Source organism: Podarcis liolepis (genome assembly GCF_965112155.1).
Source record: "Podarcis liolepis genome assembly, chromosome: 6".
NCBI classification, from domain to species: Eukaryota; Metazoa; Chordata; class Lepidosauria; order Squamata; family Lacertidae; genus Podarcis; species Podarcis liolepis.
Window position 1 is genome coordinate 44,976,415 of NC_139559.1, and position 24,105 is coordinate 45,000,519.

The following is a 24,105-nucleotide window of genomic DNA, read 5'->3' on the forward strand; positions in this document are numbered from 1 at the left end:
GTGTGCTGTGTGAAAAATTCCATTGTGTGCTATGTGAAAAAGTACTTCCAAGTACACTCACACAATTACTGGTTTGAGATAATCATAGGCTGCCTGATAACACAATGACGAACTACCACCTGAGCAAACCATGAAAAGGGAGGAGGGAATCCACATGTGAAGGGGGAATGATTTTTATCAGAATATATTTAGATTTACTGATTAAAAGCCAGCTGAGTATGGGGAACAAATGCTGGCAAAGAGCCTGCACCACATCTGAATAGCTCTAGTCTAGGCTGATAGAAGAATTATAGTTATTTTTACACTTTTAAGAGTAGCAGTCTTTACTTACAATTACAAAAAAGAGCCTACTCATTTTTATACTGCCTAAAGTTCTTTGGAGCTTTCCAGTTTTCGCCACACTGAAACTTTCACAGTTTGAGAGCCACAGGCATGATCATCAGAGCAGGGGCAGGGAGGGAGAGCAGAGAAAACAGTGCACAAAGAAAAAATATAAGTGCACACCTAATACCTATGGCATTTCTTACAACTAAATGAGGCCTGCCCTGGTTAAGTATTGTTTGCTACACAGGGTGTGGAATGCTAGACAGATCAATTGGGTGAGAGGTTCTCTTTAACCACAGTAGCACCAAGAACAGGTTAAAGCCTATGCCTGGGTTAAAGTGAAAGCCCAACCAGATTTCTGTTATAAGATGTCTAGGGGGAATTTGTAACAAAATGTTGTAGTGTTGAGTGCTCCTGTTCAGCGCTCCAGTCATCAAACCCCAGGATATTCCAATCTACTCCCTTTTCTATTCCATTTTCAATCATACACACCACCCAAGCCAATGTTTTGTATCTACTGAGCACGCCCAACCCTGATTTGGTTGCTCTGTGGTCCCCCCCCCCCCAGCAAACCTTGAGGTTCCACAAGGTTCCTCCACATCTGCCAATACCTCCTTCTCGGGCATGTATGGTGCCATTTTGGGTTGTTAAGGATCTGCACTCACCTTGGAAATAGAGAGCCTGTTGTACTTGAAGAATACAGAATAGAATCTTACCGAAGAAACAACATAGATATCAGTACATGCAGCCTTTGAAAACATGACCTTTGGAACCAAGCTTAATAGTCTCTTTACTACCGTCAAGCTATGTATTATGTAATACCATCCTAGGAGGTCTTATCAAGATGGTGGGGCACATTTCTGCATGAGGAAAGATTAGCATGTTTTGGCTTATTTAGCAGAGAAATGGTAAGAGGCTTATTCACAGTGTGGAGAAAGGGGAAACAGAAGTTTTTCTCTCTTGGTAGTAAAACTCAGGGTCACCTAATGAAACTGACTGGCAATCAATTCAGGAAAGAAAAAAATATAGTAGTATTTCATACAAATTATAATTAGCTTAGAAAGTTCACTGCCACAAGATTTGTTGATGGCCATAAAGGTGATGAGACAAATAGAGAAGACTGTCAAAGGGTGTTATCTATGATAGTTAAATTCAGCCTCCAGATTGAGGCATCACCATCTCCTCTATTTCAGATTAATGCATTTATGTGCTTGAAAAGTTATAATCAAAACCCATCCATGCACAAGAGGGAGGCACTGGTAGACTTAGGCCAAACCTCAGGTTTCAGGGTACAAAAATATTTAGAGAGGGGGAAATCATTAAAAAGATACCCCTCAAAAATAATAATCCAATAAATACTTGATGGCTACAGAATGCTTTCAGACCAAGGGGAGGTGGGCTGCAAAGCGGGTTGGAATGGAAATAGAATAGAGCAGCAAAGTAAGGAGGACAAAGGAAGAGAAGCACAACACAGGAATATTAAAAGGATTCAGAGAGTCATATCACTCTGTGGATAGGTCATTTTCTAGTTGGCATAGAGAAGCAACGTCTAAATGTCCCCAGAGATGGAAGCGAGAGAAATCATAAAAATCAATTAAGAAATTAACCACATTAACACAGCTAGGATTGAGCACAGGTAGGTCAACTTCCAAAATGGAGAACTGCCCTCCAAAACAGCCCACTGAGGAATGAGCATACTCAGTAACCACATAATGCTGATTGACTGAAGAGATGGAATGCAGTGGGGGACATGGCTGACTACACTGAACAGTGTTGCAGGTCCCACTTGTTGCTATTAATCCTAGGTCAGGGGTCTGCAACCCGCGGCTCTGGAGCCGCATGTGGCTCTTTTACACCTTTGCCGCGGCTCCGGGGCGGATACTAGCGAGGGGAGGAGGCGCATTGTGCGCCCCGAGACTCCCCACTGTAGCAGGCGCTGTACTGGCTGTGACGTCGCATGGGGGCGGTGCGTGCGTTAGTCACGCACTGTCCCGACGTCACCTTCCCGCCCGCTGTCAGATCGCGGCTCCGGAGATACATTTGTTTTAAATGTCGCAATGGTTTTGCGGCTCCCAGGTTTTTTTCCCTTCAGAAATGGGTCCAAGTGGCTCTTTTTGTCTTAAAGGTTGCAGACCCCTGTCCTAGGTCATATATGGGCTGTAGGAAAGAGGGATGTCATGCCCTTCTCATTGGTTTTAGCAATGCTCTGGCTATTGTACTCAGCAGCTGAAGTGGGATCTGATCAATTCTGCTATGGTAGTGTGGCCAGCCCACTAGTTCCGAGACCCACCCAACAGATTCTTGTATAACTAAAGGAATGGAACCTCTGTAGAGGTCTGAAATGGGCTGCAGCTTCCTATCATAAGACCTGTGAAATGTTGGGTTGGGAAAACTTAATGAATAAAGTCCCAAAGGCTCTGAAGCTCCTCTTCTCCAAAGTATATCATTGCAAATTTATGTAGCACAGCAGCACTTACAAAATGCTTTGAAATCTTGTGATCTTACAAAACATGTCCTTCATTGCAATGGGATTAAAATCATGATGGAGCACAATTTAAACAGGGGGCTACAAAGGTAGATAGAAATTTGGTGAGCAGTTGTTTTTGAGTGCTTGCATCATCGGCATTCCAAAAACAGAGCAAACAGGTCTCAGGAACTTAGCATTCCTATATAAAAGTTTGACTCCCTGCCCCCCACAAACTATATTCATGTTCCTACTCTAACAAATTAATGCCTCTAGGCTTGGTGTAGGGAGAACATGTCACTTCTGCTTTCTCACTGAAAAGTATGTTTATGTGTTCACAGTTGCAAAATTATAATACTGTAAGTAGGAAATGATTTTGCATTATCTTAAAATAACTCCAGTTCAATTCAGCAAAATGTTACCATATTGGTCAGCATCTTCTAAAGCATATTTTTGAGGCTGAACTACATATTGGCAAAATTACACGAAAGAGATTGAGAATTGCATTATTTTTAAGTCCCAGGATTTTTATTTTTATTTAAAACTTACTCCACATACAAAATTAGCACATTAGGGGCAGGGCTGGGAAAGGCTAGGACGCTAATCTTCTGAAATGTTTCAGAAATTTTTACATAAGGTAGAACAGTACAGATGGGAAATAGCATTTTTATTCAGTGCGTTTTAGGAAAGCCTATTGCGATCTGGTTACACATGTAGTGCAGCTGATCTCCTTGTTTACTGAAGACTGATATACATCTAAGACAGAACTTGGGAGTGCCCAAGCACAGTGGCCTTGGGTAAGAAGAGGTATGGTGTGAGAGAAGGAGCAGGTCAGAGAAGCAAGACATGACACACAGTTATTGCTGTGTGCTGGTCCCTCTAGCTAGCCAGAGGGCTTGTGGTTGTTCTATCAGTGCTCAGGTCTGCAGATGCTGCCATTAAATAAAATCTCTCTCATCCATTATTTGATTGTGGACGAGAAGGATGACATGGCTAACATTGTTATAGTTAAACAATTATATGACCTCACATAGACTTCTGAAGGCAGCCCTGTTTTGGGAAGTGTTTAAGTGTTTGTTTCATCCCTTTATATTTTGTTGGAAGCTGCCCAGAGTAGCTTGGATAACCCAGTCAGATGGGTGGGGTATAAGAAATATTTATTATTATTATTATTATTATTATTATTATTATTATTATTATTATTTGCTGCTGCTGCTGCTGCTACTACCACTACCACCAAGACTTGGGTGCATGAGCAGGGTGGGATTGGTGTTACTCAGGTTTGCCCAGTTGGGTACTTGATTCAGCACTGGGCAGACCTGGAGCTCAGGAAAGGTTGCTATACAGATCTTTTTCTCCAGCTTCCTGTCTGCTTGAGTGGGGATCGAGAGTCTTTGTGCCTTATGCTGGGCAATTAGGAAAGATGGGGGAAGCTGCTAGTTTACAGTCCACCTCAGTGCCCCGCAGTCTTTCTGCCTGAGCTGACAGAAGTGATTATCAGACATGGTGTTGAAGATCCAAACGTGGTTGATTTGGGAGAACTTCAACATTAAGGCTGAGCCCATAATACTGGGGTACCTCAGGACTTCATGGCTATGATAACTTTGGAGCTGTCCCAATATGCCATCAGACCAATGAATGTGACAGGCCACAGTCTGGATCTGGTCTTCTTGACCAGGCAAGGAGGAGGAAAATAAATCCACTACTAGGGCTGGGTGATACCTGTTTTTCAACATTGTGATATATCACCAGATAAATATTGTGATATACTGATGTATCATGATGTCTGAAATGTATCTCGACTGCTTCTACCTCCCCACGTCCTTCCACCTTAAGGATGAAATAAGGTGAGGAGGAAGAAGCAGCTGAGATACATCGCCCCACCCTATCCACTACTACCGGTCCCAGAACTCACTACTCTCTCCCTACTGTGAGCAATGTGTTAGTTTCATGGGTCTTTAGATCAGAAAGCAGAGGTACAAATTAAGTTACAGTTACATGAGAAGAATTAGAAGAATTCACACTCCCCACTCACTCCTTTGTAAATAGGCAACTTTCAATATGTCATAGAGCTATAAAGTTCAAGATGTCCACCAAGCTAGTATAGGCTCTTTGTATGCAGGGGCGGAGGAAGGGGGTTGCGATGAGCATGGGCCACCCCAGGTGTCACCACTGAGGGGGGTGAAAAAATGCTGGGCGGCACTCACCGCGGGGCCTCCTGGGCGTGCGCAGGCTTGATGCTGCCCAAACCATCCACCCGCTGCCTCCCCAGCTGTAGGGCGGCTGAGTGGGAGGAGGCAGGCGGACTCCAGAGGCCCTGCGGTGTGCCCCACCTCTATGGGCGGCTCACCCGCCCTCACCACGCACCAGGACGCACCGTCCCAGGCACCCAAGCGGCTTCCTCCACCACTGTTTGTATGATCTTAAGCAGCTCTTTGGATGCTAGCAAATGTATCAAGAATCATAGAATTGTAGAGTTGGAAGAGACCTTGAGGGTCATCTAGTCTAGGCCTGATATCTGGTTTTCCACATCAGGGCTCTCTGAAGAGAGCTGAGGACTGGAGGCCATGTGTGAAATGCTGGCGATGCAGGGCGCTGGCATTCACAATATATTGCCGGGACCAAAATTCTGAAATTGTTACCATGATCTAGATTTCAAACTGGTTTTGGATGGTCTATCAATAGATTGCCCTTTCCTAATCTAGTCCAACCCCCTGGGGGGGGGGACTCAACACAGACCAATCAAAATGGTATGGAAGTAGGCATTCCTTCAGGATGCTGAATCCCAAGCCATGTAAGGCTTGTAAAGGTAAGCAGATGAACTTTGAATTGTGTTTGGAAACAAAATATAAGCTGCACAGTTTTTCAAATACTGGTGAGCGGTGTTCCCAACAATCAGTTATATATTTGAATACCACTTCCAGACAGTATTCAAAAGCAGTCCCACATACAACACATTAGTCCATTCTGGAGGCACACCTGGGCCAAAAGGCAGACCTGGGACAAAGCTGGACATGGGAATATCCCCCAAAGCTGTAAGAAATCTTGGGGCAGGCACCGGTCAGTACCATGCCATCCAGAATAGGTTAAATCATCAAGCCACAAGCATCCACCTTAATGGGCTGAATTTCAGTTAATTGGCCCTTATCCAGCCCGTTATCCTGTCTGGGCACCAGTTCAGAACTTCCACCGCTTCACCCAACTTGGATGAAAAAGAAATACAACTGCGTGTCATCAGCATACTGATGCCAAGAATGAGCTCCCATGATTCTCATATTTCAGATTCTCTCTTAAAACACTTCCTCTGAAATATTTCTAAAATATTGGATACAGGTATCTCTTCTTCAGCGCAGTGAGAGACCAAGTCCTGACCAGTGACTAATTTTTTTCTAGCATCAAATGTGCTGGCTGGTAACAGGGCTCTGACAACCTGTGAGATACCACAGGGGCAAAACTAGGCTTTATTTCACCTGAGTCAAAGACCCAGGTTGGCACACACCTTGACAGCATACTACAACATTTCCAGCAATATAGATTTCCTAGACAATTTGTGAGTAACTAAGAAAGCTGTTGTGATTACACAAATCCATACTAATAAGAAAGCTGAAATATTTTTATTGGACAGAATGCTGATATTTTGAATCCCATTTGCATTCTTTAGTCTCTATATTTCTTTAACACATACTGCACTCTGTCAAGTTTCAGTTTAACTTATGAGAGTCCCCTTTGTGCCCCCTTGTTTATACTTTAAAATATCCAGTTTAGAACTGCATACGTAGGAAGCCTGCAATAATGTTATGAAGGTATTTAAGGCATCTCACTGCTCCCAAGTAACTGAAACTCCCATCCCTCAGTTTTCAATTACCTATTATTAAACCACTCTGTCTCCTCTCCAATCAAATTCACTTCATATCTCATTTCATTGCAGTTCCTTATTTCATCAGTAACATTCTATATCAGAGTAACATGCTTCAAAAACACTTTCACTGCAGTTCATATACTTCCTAAAGAAATACGGGTAGGGTAAGGAGAACAGAATATTGAGATGTCAGTGAACTATTAAATATGAAATGAGTTAAACCAATTACTACCATAATGGGGCTCTGCAATGGGACCAACATTGATACCACATGCTACAGGGCATAACAACGAAGCAGAATTACACAGCAGTCATGCATGCATTTACCTCTAAAGCCATGAGGTCTGAAGTGCTCATTCCATATAGTGGAACAAGGTTTGTATTTCTTCTGCATAACTAGAAAATGATGACATTTTATAAACATGAAAAATTGAACAAGAAACTCACAAAATTTCTCTTTTAAAAAACCCTTTAAAGCTTTTAAAAGCACTGGTCACACTGGCAACTTGAAAACTCTTCCTTTCCTCCAGCAATAGGTGCAGTTGACTTTCAGTAATCAGTACCAGTTTTGGATACTGCTTAATATTTTCCCTATACAGTGGTACCTCTGGTTACGAACTTAATTCGTTTCGGAGGTCCGTTCTTAACCTGAAACCATTCTTAACCTGAGGTACCACTTTAGCTAATGGGACCTCCTGCCGCCACCGCATGATTTCTGTTCTCATCCTGAAGCAAAGTTCTTAACCCAAGGTACTACTTCTGGGTTAGCGGAGTCTGTAACTGGAAGTGTTTGTAACCCGAGGTGTTTGTAACCTGAGGTACAACTGTAGCAATTTTATTTTTAACAACGTGTATGTTTATGTCCTACTGTTTGTGTAGTCACACGGAGCAGAACTATTTTGTTTAGAATCATCCAAGCCTACATTAGGAAGTTCAGCAAGTTAATTCACTATCTATAGTGTCCATGCCAGACTCTCAAACACAATACAAACTTACACTGATTCCATCTGAAAAAGATACATTTTCAGCCCAACAACTTCAAACAGTTCTGACCTTTCATATATTCAAACCATGCTTCCAAACAGGATGTGCCCACATGCCAAGTCACAGGCTCTAACCAACTCCAGGAAACATGCATTTAACTTCAAATGCATACAAGTTATCCTAATGAGTCCAATTGTTTACTCACATTAAATGTTTCTAGGACTGGAGCTTGAACCATAAGATGATCTGAAACCTGCCTAGGGATATTGGAAACCTAGGAAAGTCATAGGTGGAGAAGCATCTATTAAGGTCTTCAGACAGTTGTCATTTCAGGAATCAAATCATTTTATAAATAAGTGATTAGAAATCCACTTCAATAAAGATCAATCACGCACAATAGTGTGATTTGTATATTTGTGTAAATGGCAACACACACAAATTATATTTCACTTGGCATATGAAGGAACTATCCCTGAAGTACAGCAAAAACAATCTCTGTAGGAAAGTGTTAAATTTGAATAAGGGATTAAATTAGTATTATTAATTCTGCTGTTATTATTTTTACAGATGACACTGTTTGTAATTCAGCTACCAAAGACAAAGAGAAGCTGTAATATATTATAATCTAGATCTGAAAATGAATTAAGTTGAATACACAAACTGTAATACGACTATAGTGCAACACAAACAAAAGTAGATATGCTTACATTTTAGGCAAAACACAGAAAACGCTTGAGTTTTTTTGTAAATTCTATACGATGATAGTTAGACACTACCTTTATTAAATACAAAGTAATGTATAATTTTGAGTTGGGGAGAGATTTTCAGGGTGGAGTAAGTAAGGAGAAGGAAAAAATGTTGCTAGACAGAAACCCCTATCCTCACTTTGTAACAATCTTAAGAGAACAGAGTCATTCTGCATTCTTAATTATATTAGATTGTATCTGTAAAAAGACCTCAGGTTGCAACAAGACATGCTGAGACCAAGAATGGTCTCTCCCTTTCACTACATGTGACTCAGAATTTTTATAAAGTAAGGAGCCGAAGTAAAGAAAAACACATTAGCAAAGCAGGAGATTAATTTTAGACAAATAGCCAACTGAGAGTATTTCCCAGCATCTGGTAGACTTAAGTATGTGAAATGCCCCTTCCATTCTGTTTTGAGACTGATACAAACTTCGGTTTCATCATGTTCAACATTTTTCCTTTTCTCTACACCCCCATTTTTTGTTTAACAACCAGTCTGAAGACTTATGATCAACTCAGAAGCATGCATGATTTGTCATTCCAGCAGGTCCTAATAAAGGTACAGTGGAACCTCGGTTTTTGAACGTAATCTGTTCCAGAAGAATGTCTGACTTCCAAAATGTTCGAAAACGGAAGCAATTACTTCCGGTTTTCGACGTTCAGGTTCTGAATCGTTCAGCTTCTGAGACACTCGAGAAAAGAGGTTCCACTCTATTCATGTTACTCTCTCTTTATGGAACTTTTCTAGTAAACCTGCATGCTCCAAACAGATTCAGGCAAATTCTGGCTTCTAAACTTTCAAGGAGAGAATGGTCACTAACTTAATCTACAAAAAGTCTCTATGGTAGTAGCAAACTGCAGACTGGGGCTTCCAATGACAACCAGCAACATCTTCCCCCAACCTCTATTCTGTCTCTCAAGTGTTGTTTTGCTCTCAAATAACAAGTGTTTACTTGCATTCCAGTCTTAGACAGAGTTCTAGTGGACTTGAAAGCTTAGACAGTATATTAGTTCTGTGATTTTAAAACTGGTCCTAATATAGGTACGGTTTTACTATCCCGGTATGAAATTTATATTTTAGAGATTCAGTGTTTTACCTTATTTTTTATAAAGTCACCTCACTGACCACCAGGCAGGCAAAGTAACTGTTCTTTGGAACAATTGTTAGACCTGAGAGAGTCAGGAAGATAAGCTGAGAATAGCTGAATTGTTATCTACAAAGGCCAAGAAATGGCCTTCTTAGATATATGAAGCTAACACACTCCTGTCCCAATCACAGTGAGGGAGAAATTACACAACATCTACTTGATTTTACATTGCTTACATCTGTCGGATCCTTTGCATGCAGACTCCCATTCCCTTCATTTTCTTTCTGTCCTATACTCCCTTCTCTAAAAGAAACCTTCAACTGCACACACAGAGGGAAACGGAAAAGGTGCCAGTGGTGGAACCCATCTTAGGTCCAGGCACTCACAAGCTGAAGACCATGACTCCAAGCCTTAGAATTTTAAGTCATGCCTGAGGCAGGTAAAAAAGAGCAACTTCACACTAAAAATGCAGAAAAAGAAAGCACGATTTGGCTGAAAAGTTAGAGATCAATGAACAGAGGCTGAGTTTTTTTGGATCCCACCCTCACCCAGGACCTGTCTGTGTAAAGCACAAATCACCCTCACGCCACAGTCTCCGGTGTTGACGCCAGTGCTTCTCAAAACAAAAGTTTACAATAGACGCTTCCCCAGCCAAAAAGCCTCACTGCCTCTTTCTAGAGGGAACCGCAGCTGAAAAGCCACTTTCTCCAGGGAACCCGGAAGCCCCAGAAACACGCCCCTGCCACCTTTGCACCTCGCCGCCCGGAGCCCCTCTTTCCTCCGCGCGCCCGCCAGAGGATCTCTCGGGGCTTCGGATCTCTCTGCGCCCGAGGTAACCCCGAAGGCGCCGCCGCGCTCGGAAAACACATGGGCGGCCGCCGCTGCGCCTCCGAAAGGCGGGGATTCTGCCCGCGGACAACCGCACCTCAAGGCGCTCGAGGAGACACACCCCCACCCGCCCCATGGCAAGGCAGCCTGGCACGGGCTCCCTCGGCCCCCCCCTCCGAGCAACTCCGCCGCCCCCCCCAGGTCGAAGGACCTACCTGAGGAGGCTGGAGAGCGGGTGCCCCCCGCCGCTGCCGCTGCCACCTCCGCCGCCGCCCCCCGAGGACCCGGAGCCGCCGCCGGAGCCGAAGCCCGAGCTGAGGCGCTTGCCCGAAAGCAGCTTCTCCACGGCGGGGAGGTTCCCGGTGCGGGCGGCCTCCAGCAGCTCCTGCTCTTTCCCCATGGCCCGGCCCCGGCCCGGGAAGCCAAACCCCCCGCCTCTATACTACTACCCGTCTTCGGCTGCCGCCGCCGCCGCCGCCGCTGCCTCAGCCCAGCCGGCGCGTCCTTTCGGGGCGGAGCCGAGGAGGCCACGCCCCCTCGCCGAGCGGCGCCTGCCCCCAGCACTACCCAAGACAAGGAGGGAGGGAGGGAGCCTCGATTATACATAGACACACACACACACACACGCTGGCAATTCCCTTTCATTCAGTGGCTGCTTCCTGAAAGGATGAGGTAAGGCAAGGTAAAAGTGGGAGGCTACTACCCTTCCCCCACTGCGATCACACGGAACATTCCCGTCACTTTCGGCCATCTGCAAGAAATATCGAAGGGTCCGCTCCAAGTCCACAGCAGGTTTCTTCGGATGAAAAGGACAAAGGAGCTAAGAATTTCCCGTATGAAGATCGCTCGACAGCTGCCTCACAAGTTACTGGTTGTTGTTGTTGTTGCTGTTGTTTGGTCCCCCCCCCCAGGACGTCGTTTGTGGGGAAACCTGCGTGTAGATTGTAACGTATGGAGATCGTACACGTAGCTATTTCGCTACATGTGGGCATGCAAGGCAGCTGCAGTTGGGCACAGCTCCCACCTATGGAGGCAAAACATCTATAGCTGTTAAGGGCCAAGTGGTTACCCTGCAAACGGCACCTTCTGCGTAGGAAGTTGGTAACGTTTGAATCAGCCTTGCTAGCCAGACTGCGTGTTACCCCAGGGGTAGTCAATGTTGTGCCTTCCAGATGTTGGGAGACTGCAGCTCCTGTCCGCCCCAACTACTAGGCCTAATGGTCTGGGACTATGAGAGTTGTAATCCAGCATCAGGGAGGCACAATGTTGTTTACCTCTGTTACCCTCTCAGGCTCTGTTTTGCTTTTAATCCTGGAATTTTAGAGTGAGGGGTGGAGAAATCAAAGCCTAAGGACAGTAGTAGGCTGTGTAAACTATGAAAAGCAGTAGCTGAAATAAACATGTTGGCAGATGCTTCAGTACCTTTACAATGCCTTGTTGGCCAATGCAGTTTGTTTTATTTCAAAGTAGGATTTTTCTGCTCAGTGTTTACTTTCTGACTTATCTAGTTAGAGGGTCATAGGACTGAGACTGAAAATACTTCACCTGAGCAGTCATTTTTAGTGTGGTTTCAGAGAAACTACACTCACACACTTTCCACTGCTCTGCAGCTAGAACTAAAATAGCCCTCTCAGCCTGGACAAGGGAGCAAACAAGAGAATTGGAGTAGACCAGACACAAAACCAGCAGCACAGAGGCGGCAGGGAGTTTTCAGATAGCCCTTGCCACGCCTGTTTGATTTGAGCAGGATTTAACACACACACATACCTTGCTCATGAGCTGATTGAAAGGAGATAAAATCCTGCTGCCTTGGCTGGGTGCCCTGCAAACAATTTATTCCCACTGCTCTGATCATCAAGTGATGTCACCATGATAGGCCTGTAGGCCAGAGGTTCCCAGCTCTACTTCTTAGTGCAGCTGCCACTTGAAGTGGCCAGTACTGGACCAAAGCAGAAAAGCAGCTCCCTAGGCTTTTGCCCATCTATTCCATACCTCTCATATATTCCATTAGATTTTGTTATTTCCCAAGGTGTCCATACAGTATGTCTATGTGTGATATACTGTGTGTGTGTGTACACAACCTTGAAAACTTTAGGGTTGTTTTCAAATTAGCTCTGAAACTAAGGGCAGACAATAGTTTTAAGAAAGTTTAAGTTAGAGCCATTGTTGTTCACAGAATGCACACTGTTTTCCTTTGTTCTGTGATTTCTGGTCAAACAGGTTTTGATACACAACAAAACCTTGCAAAACCTGATTGACCAGAAGCAATAGCGGGACAGGAGTGTGTGTGTGTGTGTGTGTGTGTGTGTGTGTGCATGCATACTGCAAGCAATTACAGCATTACAGCAGTCTTCCACTTTCTAAAACGTACAGTCTGCCTCCATAAGTCCTTGCTGATTGTCCCTCCCTGCTTAAAATAACTTTCCCCGCTGTGGTGAAACTGTGGTGATTTTGTTCTATGCTTGATTTTGCATTGAGAAGAAAAGTGTGCTACTGTTGCTTTGTTGTCTACATAGCTCCAAGTGGAGGGCCTGATTCACCTAGGGTAGCAAGGGTTTGATGCCTGCACACCTTGGTATGATAACAATAGCCACACTGCAAGAATTAGTGGTTCTTGTGACTTGTCACGATGCTAGTCAGCTTGTATATGAATGCCTCCATCTTTATTAGTTTGTCTCCTATCAACTCCAGCCCAACAATTATATTAAATGTGTTTATATACCATTTTTCATTCCCAAGTACTGCTTTTTCTTCATCTGGCATTGAATGTGTACTCATAAACTTGCTTTATGTAGAACACACCTTTAATGGTCTTAAAGATACCCCTGACCATTAGGTCCAGTCACGGACTACTCTGGGGTTGCAGCGTTTATCTCGATCTGTAGGCCGAGGGAGCCGGTGTTTGTACGCAGACAGCTTCCGGGTCATGTGGCCAACATGACTAAGCCGCTTCTGGCAAACCAGAGCAGTGCACGGAAACGCCGTTTACCTTCCCGCCGGAGCGGTACCTATTTATCTGCTTGCACTTTGACGTGCTTTCGAACTGCTAGGTGGGCAGGAGCTGGGACCGAACAATGGGAGCTCACCCCATCGCAGGGATTTGAACTGCCGACCTTCTGATTGGCAAGCCCTAGGCTCTGTGGTTTAGACCACAGCTTAGCTAGACTATTAGACCAAGACTGTATATAGGCAGACAATGACAAACACATCCTTCATTTTAAAGCATCTCTATATAAGCAAATGTTAAGCATCATGCAGGCAAGGATTTCAAAAGCGTTTAAAATACCAGCAGCTTATGTTCTGTATATGAGCTTTCTGATTTCTTTGTATTCTCTAGTACAGCCATGATACATTACCCCCTGAAAAAATCTTGACACAAAATGTGTTCCCTTCTTTATTTTATTGGTTTAACTTTAATGCATTTTTGTGTTTCTGTGATGTCATCCAAAGTGATTTACAATTTTAAATACTAAATGAATGTACAAATATAGAAGAAAATTCTCCTCAGTTTGATAAAGTGTCTCATCATGAGTTCTGATTAATCATCCTGCCTCTTCCAGCTCTGCCATTACTTATTGTAGAGGGCATGGTCTTACACACCTGTTTTGTTTTCTCATCTTTAACTAAAAGCTTTTACTTATTTATGCACCCCATTACCACTGTCCCACCATGTATCTAAATATCAAGTCAATTATAATACTTCAGTTTACCTACTGGTAGCTATGTACAAGCCTAAAAATGGGGCTGGACTCAACGTTGATAGTGCAACAAGGCTTTATCCCCTTTGTTCCCCAGCATGCCACTGTGCTTTGGGGGTCAGGATTTTTATTTTTTTTTAGAAAAAAAAACCCAGAACAGCATATAGGAGGAGGAGGAGAGGAGAGATCATTCTGTCAGGCACAACTGACCATAGTGCTGTGTTGAATTCCCCCATAGAAAATTATGTGTTGTTTCAATATAAACATATGCTGATGTTTGTACAGTTACTAGATCTAGATGTTTACTTGGTGATTGTTTCATTAACTCAGAATGGTTACACCATAAGAGTACCTTTTATTTAAGAACTTGGCTTTGATTTAGTTTGTCCCCCTATTTAAATCTATAGCCAGTTTCCCTAAACACATTCAGTTAACACTCACCAACTATGCCCCAAAGACTTGCAGTTCTCACTCAGGTCTACTTTCTTCTGGAGTCTCTCAGGCTTCTATCAGGACTTCAGCCACCATCTTCACCTAGGTCCAGGACTCTCCTCCTTCAGGCACTTGCATTCAGCAGCATCACTGACTCTTGGCTTCAGAGCTCTCTCAAAGGCTGTCTCTGGGATGCTCCCTTTCCCCCATATACCTCCTCAGCTCCATTTAGTGTTCTTGTTTTCTCTCAGACCTTTAAGTCTAGATGCCCTCCCCCTGGCTCCAGCTTCCAGCTCTATTGCTGCTTCTTCCACTGACTGACTTGTGACCCATCCACCTGCCAACTTTAACTGTGGCTTGAGGCTGCCCTTTTATTTCTAACTGCAGCCAATCACTTCAGACTTGGGTGGAATTCTTCCCTCTCACCAGACCCCAACTCTAGTTCAATGGGATGACCTGACCCATCAAATTACACCAGTTTTCAAACCCCCAGTGACAGCATTTAAAGACAGAACCTCATTCTCAGAGCTACCTTTTAGACAATGTACGGTAATGTGACAGTTAAAACAGTCAGTCACCCACTAACCTCCTGTTGATACCTTGCATATAAGGTCACATTTGACGTACATGGCATCCTCCAAAGAATTGGGAACTGTACTTTCTTATGGGTGCTGGGAACTATAGCACTTTGGGGGGTAAACCACAGTTCTCAGGATTCTTTTGTGGGAAGCCATGTGCTTTAAATGTATGGTTTATATGCACTTAACCCTTTACATACTTTACCTCTGAAACTGAATTTAAAACTGACTTCTCCACAGGAGTTGAAAGTATGAACTCTGACCTGGGCTTCCTTCCTTTTTGGAATGATGTAGATACATTGGTTGGCTACTAAAGAACAATGAAATGCCCTCCTCAGAGAGGCTTGCCAGGTGCCTACATTGTGGTCTTTTTAATGGCAGGCAAAGAAATATATATCCTCAAGTGTTTTATTTTATTTTATTTTTGTATATAGTTCAACAATCCCAAACTTTGAGAAGTCAGTAGTTATAAAGGTGTGGTGGTCTGTCATAGAACAACCCCACTGAAGAAGATAACAGTGGTTACCCAGACCTCATTGCTGGTTGCAAAGGGGCCCCCTATGACAGTTCAGGCTTCAAGGCCCCCAAAATGTAGGTCCACCACTGGCCATGGCAACAAATAAGTATGGTCCAAAGTCATGTGCGTCCTTGAATTGCAGCCACCTTTACGGTCTTGGGTTCTGTGTTTTGGTCATGACTAGCTGCCTCAAGGAAGACTTATAAACATGTCCAAAGATGCACAAGTTGGTGAATAGATGCACATTTTAAAGATCCACCATCCACTTTAATATTCAAGTTCAGTTTAAAAATAAGCCAGCAACCCAAAAGTCCCCTTGCCCAGTGGCTGCTACTCTCCCTGTGTGATGCTCTGTAGCATTTCCACTGTTCAAACGGGAATACAGTATTGTTTTCATTGAACCCGACTGAGACGGTCGCCTTTCTGGCATTTTTCACCGTGCAAGCTCATCTATTTCCCCCATCCTATGCTTGGGCGTGATGTGTTGCTATGGAAACAGAGACCGGAGGTGGAGGACGCATCTCCGATGACGTCACCAGAGCGCGACAGATCCTCCTCCTGGGAACAATGGCTGAAGCTGCAGAATCTCGTACGGAGAATGCTGTTCTTCCGCCGGCTGTATCTTCTCCGTCTCCCGCGGAGGGGTCCTCTACCCTCGCCGCGGAATTAGCCGAGGGGCAAGAGAAGGCTCCTGTGGTGGTGAAGGAGGAGGCGCAGGTTCGAGAGGTGTGTAGAAGAGAAGGAAGCGACGCTCACATTAACCCTTTTTTTCTTCGACTTGCTTTTCAGCTATTCTTTTCTTGTTTTGGGGGTCGATGGGCTGCTGCTAAATTCCGACTTGAAAGGTGGTTGGACTTCCCCTCCCCGGTTCCCTGTGCTCCAGCTGCCCATATTTATCAGAGACAGCATCTCTTTAATGGTAATTCTTGCCAGAATGTTGTGGCACCTTAAAGACTTAACAAATTAGTTATGGCATAAGCTTTACAGGACAAAGTATCTAGTTCATCATATACATGAGAAGTTATCCTCAGTTGCAGGTAGGCATATAAACAAAGAGGGGATTTTGACCAGTGAGATTAGAGGGAAATGGACTACAAAAAGTACACCCATTCACAATTCAGTTAGAGCCGGGAGGGGGAACCTATAGATCAGTGTTTCCCAACCTTTTTTGGGCAAAGGCACACTTGTTTCATGAAAAAAATCTCGAGGCACACCACCATTACAGCCCCGTGACGTCAGCGCGCAGCGTCATGCCGGGAGGGACATGAATTGCTAGCAAATTACATAATCACCTCCTTGAGGGCTGGCTCATCTTCTCCGAAGGCAGAACCCCATTAATTAACAGCACAGACTCACACCATAGCCAAGACGAGGGGGGAAAACCTCAGTCATGCACAGTCATGCACATGTGGGGGCTAAATGAGGACGAAGACTGGGCAGAGAGCAGGGTTCAAATCACCCCACCTGGCCAGGACAATCCCTGGGTGCTCCCTTGGGCCACTCGCCTGACCCACTTCGCAGGGCTGTTGTTGCGAGGATAACACGGGGAGAACCACGCGCGCCCCCGGGAGCTCCTTGGAGGAGAAAGCGGGCGATGAATGCAATGCACGAAATATATGAGAGGCGACCAGGTTTTGCAGGTGAGGGGCCCCCGCCAGCCTCCGCTTCCAACACCCGGCGCAACGACGCCGAAGTTTCCCCCTGGGCTCGGCTCGGGGAGCAGCGCTGCTCCCCCCCGGCTCCCCTTCGCCCTCCCGGCTCTCTCTGCCGCCCACTGGGGACCCCCCTCACCTGCCAAGTCCGGAGCGCCGGTGGAAGTTGCATGCATGCATGCAGGGCGCCGCGTTGCCATTGCATTGCACTGCACTCCATGCAACGCCTGCACGCATGCATTGCCTTGCACGCCCGCCAAGGGGTCTCCCCGCGGTCCGATGCGTCCCCTCCGGCACGGATGCAGCATTGCAAAAATAAAACCCCCCCGACGCAGCCCTACCTGGGGGGCAGCCTCCGCCTCCGCCGCTCCGCCTCCGTGGGGATCCCCAGGCTTCATCCTGCCGCCCGATCTCCGCGGGGGCGCAGGCAGGCTGCGCGGGGTCTGCGCGGAAGAGCCCCTGCCCGCCCGGCTGCCGCCGCTGCGCTCATTCCATGGCCGGGAGAAGAGCGCTTCAAACAAAACGCCCGGCCCGCCAGGCCACGCTGGGAAACGTAGTTCACGCACCCCGCGCAGGCGCGGAGCCCAAGGGCGAGGGGACTACGGATCCCGGCAGCCCCCGCGCCGGGGACGGAGGGGGAGAGGCCGGGTGCAGGGATGGAGGGACGGGTGGGCAAGCGAGTGAGTGAGTGGCAGCCGCCAAGCCTTGGCCGAGAGCCAGGGAGGGCCTCCCCGGAGGAGGAGGAGGAGGAGGAGGGAGGCGCAGAGCGGGAGGAGGGGAGGGAACCCCAGGGGTCATCTAGTGACGGCGCCCCAATCGAAAATTTGACTTTAAAAAAAAAATCTTTCGAATTTTTTAATTTTTCCCGCGGCACACCAGGCAACATCTCGCGGCACACTAGTGTGCCGCGGAACAGTGGTTGGGAAACACTGCTATAGATCACCCTATGGCTAAAGCTCCTCTCATCCCTAAACACTGCCATTCTGCCTCTGCTTATGGGAGTTGGGAGTCCAACCACATGTAGAGGACTACAGGTGCACCACGGCTGAATTAGACCTTAAATGTCTGGGAAATGGACAGACTGACCCTGTCACTCCTGCCATAAAGTGTCACTTTGCTTATTTTGCATTCAGGCTCTATTTCCATCCTCACTGGCTGTAATCTTGTGTTTCATTTACTTCTTTTTCCCCTCCTTACCATCTCACCTCCCCATGTGTTGCATTCATGCAATACAGTAAAGGATAATGTTCAATGCATCTGATGAATTTATATATTGTTTAAGGCGTTTATTCTTTAGCCAAAAATGCTCCTACAGCAGCTTACAAAGGAAAGGGGAAGGGCCATAGCTCATTGGTAGAGCATATGTTCCTATGACAGTTCCCACTCTTCAGCATAATATCTAAAAGACATAGGAAGAAAAAGGGCTAGAGAGGGAGGGAGGAAAACAAGCTCAGGCCCAAGTTCTTAATTGACTTATAGGATCTATAACTTCATCTGTTCATGCACATTCTGTCTTGTAGCCCTTCCCCTGATCAGATCCAAGAATGGAGCAAATAACAGTGCCCAGGCCAGGATGTCAGGGCTGCTCCTGCACCATACTTCTTTCTGCACTTGACATCTATGAAAACTTGTGTCATAATAAATCTGTTAATCTTTTAAGGTGCCACAAGACTCTGTTGTTTTTACTGCAACACTGAATAGTAAACATAACCTCCCTAGAAACTGGTAAATCTTGTCCATCTTGCCTTCTGGTCATGTCTTTTTTTTACTTATTTATGTGTGCATAAATACACTGCCCGAGGTATCTTCAAATTGTCTTGTTTGGACTACACTTGAAGTTCATGAATACAAGATACCATTGCATTGTTCGACTTCCATTTCCTCATCATCGCAGTTGCCTTTCCAGATTGATGGTTGTGTTGAAGTTGGTTATTCTGTAAGGATTAAATTTTAAGCTCCAGTAGTACAATGACTTTTGGCTGTGCAGTGGAACTTCACATCCATCTCTCTGCCAGTGGTTCCCCCAACCCTCCAGAACAGTGTTTTTTTTGGGGGGGGGATGGAATTGCATGGGGAGAGGAAAAGAAAGGGAAGTTCCATTTTGCACAAACAGAAATCCTTGCGCTAACAGAACCACTTTGTTGGATACCACCTTGTTACACTTTATTGCCAGTCTATTAAGAACCCATGCTTCCAAAGCTAGTGCAAGAAAGGCTGTTACATAATAAATTAAAATAGTGTAACAGCATGCACAGAATACCCTTTAGTTATGTGTAAGGGGACAGGGTGCTTCTTGCATGATGACCCTTGGAATAAGAATTGTCTTTTATACGAAAGTTAGTATTTTATCAGTGAAATGCCGAAGGGTATGTCTACTCCCCCCAACTCCCGCATGCTTCCATGCTGTGCAAGACACTGATTGAAATAAAATCTCAACATTGGAGAGAGAAGGAATAATTTTTTTAAAAAAGTTCAGTTTAAGAAGTTGAAATCTTGTTCTATCGTTTGTTTAATAAATTACGCAAGTCACGACATGTATGTGGCAATATAGAGAGTGGAGCTAATAATAAAAATAATGAAAATCTTTTGCACGTGACAACTTTAATTAGAAACTATAACTATAACCAGTCTGAACATACCAACAGTATAGCCAAGCTGAACAAGTTTTTTTTATACTAGATTAAAACCGAGTACGAAGAAACAGAGGAGTCTACTTCACAGCCTTGTGCAGCCAAGAAAATAAAAATAGAGATAAAGGAGAAAAAAGAGAAAAAACATAAAGTAGATGAAGATGAGATTCAAAAAATGCAGTAAGTAATCTTACATCTACATGACATAAATATTTTTATTAATGCTAAATGGTTTGTATAATAGGAGGCTTGTAAGATAAGCTGTAATGTCTTGTAGATAAACAGTACTGTTGATTTCCCTGCCTTTTTGGGGGTGGGTGGGAAGGAGGTGGTACTGAGGCTGCAACCCTATGCATACTTACTTGGGAGTAACTAGTGAGACTTACTTTGGAGTAAGTATGCATAGGATCAGACTGGAAATTAAATTTACAACCAAGAAATACTGAGGTAGCAATCCCATACACATACCTGGGAGTAAGTCCCATAAAAAAACTTGTACAGTGGTGCCTCGCAAGACGAAAAGAATCCGTTCTGTGATTCTCTTCGTCTAGCGGTTGTTTTGTCTTGCGAAGCAAGCCCATTGACGGATTAGCGGATTAGCGGCTTAGCGGCTCAGAAAAAGGGGGGGAGGGGAAAAAACCCGCAGGAACTCGCAAGGCATTGTCGTCTTGCGAAGCAAGCCCATAGGAAATTTGTTTTGCGAAGCACCTCCAAAACGGAAAACCCTTTCGTCTAGCGGGTTTTCCGTCTTGCGAGGCATTCGTCTTGCGGGGCACCACTGTAATTTGTATGTGATTGTTAGTGCTTGGATTTTGATTATGTTTTTATCATATTTTTGTTATAATTTATTTCCTCAGAATGGCTTTGGAAGGAGCCCTGCTCTTGAAAAGTGTCATAAAAGCTGCATAAATTAAAAAAAATGGTCTTAGTGGGACAGTTTTGAGTAGGCATGTATAGGATTGAATGATTCATACTGTAACATAGGAAGGAATAATTATCACGTGGCACTGCACAATACTCTCCCCTTCCAGATTCTTTCAAATGAAGTACTTTACCATTGTCTTTCCCCAACTTCACAAGCTATGCAGTTTTGTAGCTATAAAGATGTGTATAGGGTAAACGTGTTGTTTCTAAATCTGGGGTATACTGTAATTGGTCTTTTCTTTCTAGAATTCTTGTTTCCTCTTTCTCTGAAGAACAACTAAATCGTTACGAGATGTATCGCCGGTCAGCTTTTCCTAAGGCTGCTATTAAACGGGTACGGTTCTGTTCCAATTCAATTTAAAGTAAAGCAGCTTGCCGAGTTGTATCTTATGATGTACAAATGGAACCTGCAACAAAATGTTGCAGTATGGAGTGCTTAATTTCAGGATTACTGTCAATCAGCCATGTCCGCTTCCTGCATGCTATATAAAATTCCCCTCTTCTTTCCTTTTTGTTCCCACCCATAGGGCGCACCTAGTTTTTTTTTGGGGGGGGGAATAAAGAAAAAAAAATCCCCCCCAGGCGTGGGGCTGGGGGAAGCCCGAGCTTTCCCCGACCCCAGCCCCCAGAACAGGCTGCTATCCGCAAGCCTTGGGAGCCCGGCGGGAACTCCCGCCGGTCTCCCAAGGCTTGCTGACAGCTGCCCGAAGCCCAGGGTGCACTCCACTGCGCTCCCTGGGTTTCGGGCTGCAGGCTGCTGTCCGCAAGCCTTGGGAGCCCGGCGGGAACTCCCGCGGGCTCCCAAGGCTTGCAGATAGCTTCCTGAAGCCTGGAGAGCGAGAGGGGTCGGTGCGCACTGACCCCTCTCGCTCTCCAGGCTTCAGCGAAAGCCCCATAGGACGCACACACATTTCCCCTTCATTTTTGGAGGGGGAAAAGTGCGTCCTATAGGGCGAAAAATACGGTATTCTGCGCCCACTGAGCTAGCTCTGTACTCATTGGATTGTTTTGGCAGGCCCTCTTCCCCTCCCCATTTAGGACACATGGCGACTTAGCAGGATACAACCCAATAGATGCAATATTTCCGTTACACAGATTATGAATTTTAAACCTCAGTCTGACATAAACTATGCTGAAACCCTGTGGCAGCACAGTTGTCATTGCCAGTAATGTTTGTGATTGGAACATAAAGAACTTAACCCTTTAAAATCAAATTATCATTCCCCTCCTCAGCTGATCCAGTCAATTACTGGAACCTCTGTCTCTCAGAATGTAGTTATCGCCATGTCAGGAATTTCCAAAGTCTTTGTTGGAGAGGTAGTAGAAGAAGGTGAGTAACAGAAGAATATTTAAAACTTGTATAGAGTTAAACAGGTTTTCTGTAATCCTTTATTCTGAAATATTATTGCAGTTCTTCATTTCTATGAATTTGCAATAGCTCAGTAGTTTTAAGAGAAATATGGCTATTAACCCAGTGTAACAGTATGAATAATTTACCTAAGCACTTGCTTTCTAAACACAAAAATAGGATGTTACCCATTCTATCCTATGTATGTGCCCAATTTTCTACCCAATGGTAGGGAATACTTACTCAATTTTATCTAAATTCTCCTCAAATGGAAGAATTCTTAAGCCACTTGCGTTTATCTTTTAAGTTTTGGTAGCATAGCAATGGTATGCAGTACAGTGGTACCTCTGGATGCGAACAGGATCCATTCCGGAGCCCCGTTCGCATCCTGAAGCGAACGCAATCTGCGCGTGCGCGGGTCGCTGCTTCCGCGCATGCACACGACGTCATTTTGAGCGCATGCGCAAGCGGCGAAACCCAGAAGTAACACATTCCGTTACTTCTGGGTCACCGTGGAGCGCAACCCGAAAATGCTCGACCCAAAGCTACTTCAACCGGAGGTGTGACTGTACTTCATCCCCCGCCCCGAAGTTAAACTGCTGTTTTGACATTTTGATTCTCAGATGCAAGTTATAGTATTTACATAACTACAGAAACTGAGTATATACTAAAGTAGAGTCAACTGCTTTGGGGCGGAATTCAGGATAAGGAGATTGTTCTGTCAGCGCAAGCATTTCTGCTCGCATAATGGAACAATCTCCCCTCTCTTCTGCCCATGTGCTCTTCTGTGGGATCTCCTGAACCTCCAGAATGCATGAAGATGGAAAATACCTGTTGTGCTAGTGGGAGTCCTTGCACTGACTAGTGAATCTGGCCTTTTGTTAGTCCATTTAGTCTATCGGCTAAATAGAGTGGTACCTCTGGTTAAGTACTTAATTTGTTCTGGAGGTCCGTTCTTAACCTGAAACTGTTCTTAAACTGAAGCACCACTTTAGCTAATGGGGCCTCCCGCTGCCACCGTAGCACGATTTCTGTTCTCATCCTGAAGCAAACTTTTTAGCCCGAGGTACTAGTTCTGGGTTAGCGGAGTCTGTAACCTGAAGCGTATGTAACCCGAGGTACCACTGCACTAGTATGCCTGGTTGTTAGAATGTAAAGAAATATACACACGTATCAACTACTTTTAAAGCTAAAATGTTTGTAGAAATAAGGCAGATTTTGTAACCAAATGGGGGTATGTAAGATGTATTGAACCAACAAACTGATATAAAATACTTGTTTGTTTTCAGCACTAGATGTATGTGAAAAGTGGGGAGAATCACCCCCTCTGCAGCCCAAACACATGCGTGAAGCAGTCAGACGATTGAAGTCTCGACTGCAGATCCCAAATTCAAAATACAAAAAAATTATTTTTCACTGAAGAGGAGATTGGCGAAGAGTCTTCAGTGGGATGAAAATCATTCACCTTTGAATAATTGAAAATAACTTTTGCAGCTGGTGGCTTCAGATTGCTTAAAGCCATCTAAACGTATATGATCTTACTGGGGGAAACATTTAATAAACTACTTATGAAATTCTAGGTCATTCTGATAGAAGTTATACTGCATGCTATATTTGGACTGAGTACAGAAACATTTAAGTATGCAGTCAATAAACTGTATAAAACATTGCCATCGTAAGTTTATACTTATTGAACAAAGGCAACTAAATAAGAAAATTCCTGTTGCTAAGAATGAAATGTAATGGCAATCATCTCTAATAAAGGAACTACTTTTTAATATATTTTTCTTGAGACTAATGTTTGATTCTGCATCCAGTTCTCTGATATTAAACTTACAAGTTGTGTGAAATATAAGACCTGGTCAACCCAAAACTCCTAGAGTGTGCCATAATCAAATCGAGCAGGCAGGCGCAGCTCCAAAAACCAATAAAGAGCTACCTAAAGTAATGGATGCAGTTGTGTAATGACTTTGCCTTTGATGTTTTCTAATAAAGGTGGAACAAATATGCTTCACTGGAAAATATGTTCATA

The 24,105-nt window shown here is 44.5% G+C and overlaps 2 protein-coding genes across 20 annotated transcripts in view; one reads left to right on the forward strand and one right to left on the reverse strand.

The window, feature by feature from the left end:
- ANKS1A (ankyrin repeat and sterile alpha motif domain containing 1A) overlaps nucleotides 1–10,809 on the reverse strand; it is a 112,143-nt gene extending 101,334 nt beyond the window's left edge. For 11 of the 18 annotated variants that reach the window (XM_083509157.1, XM_083509169.1, XM_083509166.1 and 8 more), the window contains exon 1: nucleotides 10,510–10,801. In XM_083509157.1, coding sequence (XP_083365283.1) covers nucleotides 10,510–10,694 — 185 coding nt within the window. In that variant the 5' untranslated portion in view covers nucleotides 10,695–10,801. Of the gene's footprint in view, nucleotides 1–7,836; nucleotides 7,901–10,509 lie in introns of those variants that run through there. The other 7 variants (XM_083509160.1, XM_083509158.1, XM_083509171.1 and 4 more) reach the window with 5 other exon arrangements.
- Nucleotides 10,810–10,839: 30 nt separating this feature from the next.
- TAF11 (TATA-box binding protein associated factor 11) lies at nucleotides 10,840–24,025 on the forward strand. Of its 2 annotated transcripts, none has more exons than XM_083509305.1 (6): nucleotides 10,840–10,966; nucleotides 16,019–16,245; nucleotides 19,851–19,981; nucleotides 20,972–21,059; nucleotides 21,959–22,055; nucleotides 23,363–24,025. In XM_083509305.1, the coding sequence occupies exons 2-6, from the start codon at nucleotides 16,087–16,089 to the stop codon at nucleotides 23,491–23,493; spliced, it is 606 nt and encodes a 201-aa protein (XP_083365431.1). In that variant the 5' UTR covers nucleotides 10,840–10,966; nucleotides 16,019–16,086; the 3' UTR covers nucleotides 23,494–24,025. The 2 variants fall into 2 exon arrangements, with proteins under 2 accessions (XP_083365431.1, XP_083365430.1); XM_083509304.1 differs by having other exon boundaries at nucleotides 10,845–10,966; nucleotides 15,965–16,245.
- The last annotated feature ends 80 nt before the right edge of the window (nucleotides 24,026–24,105 follow it).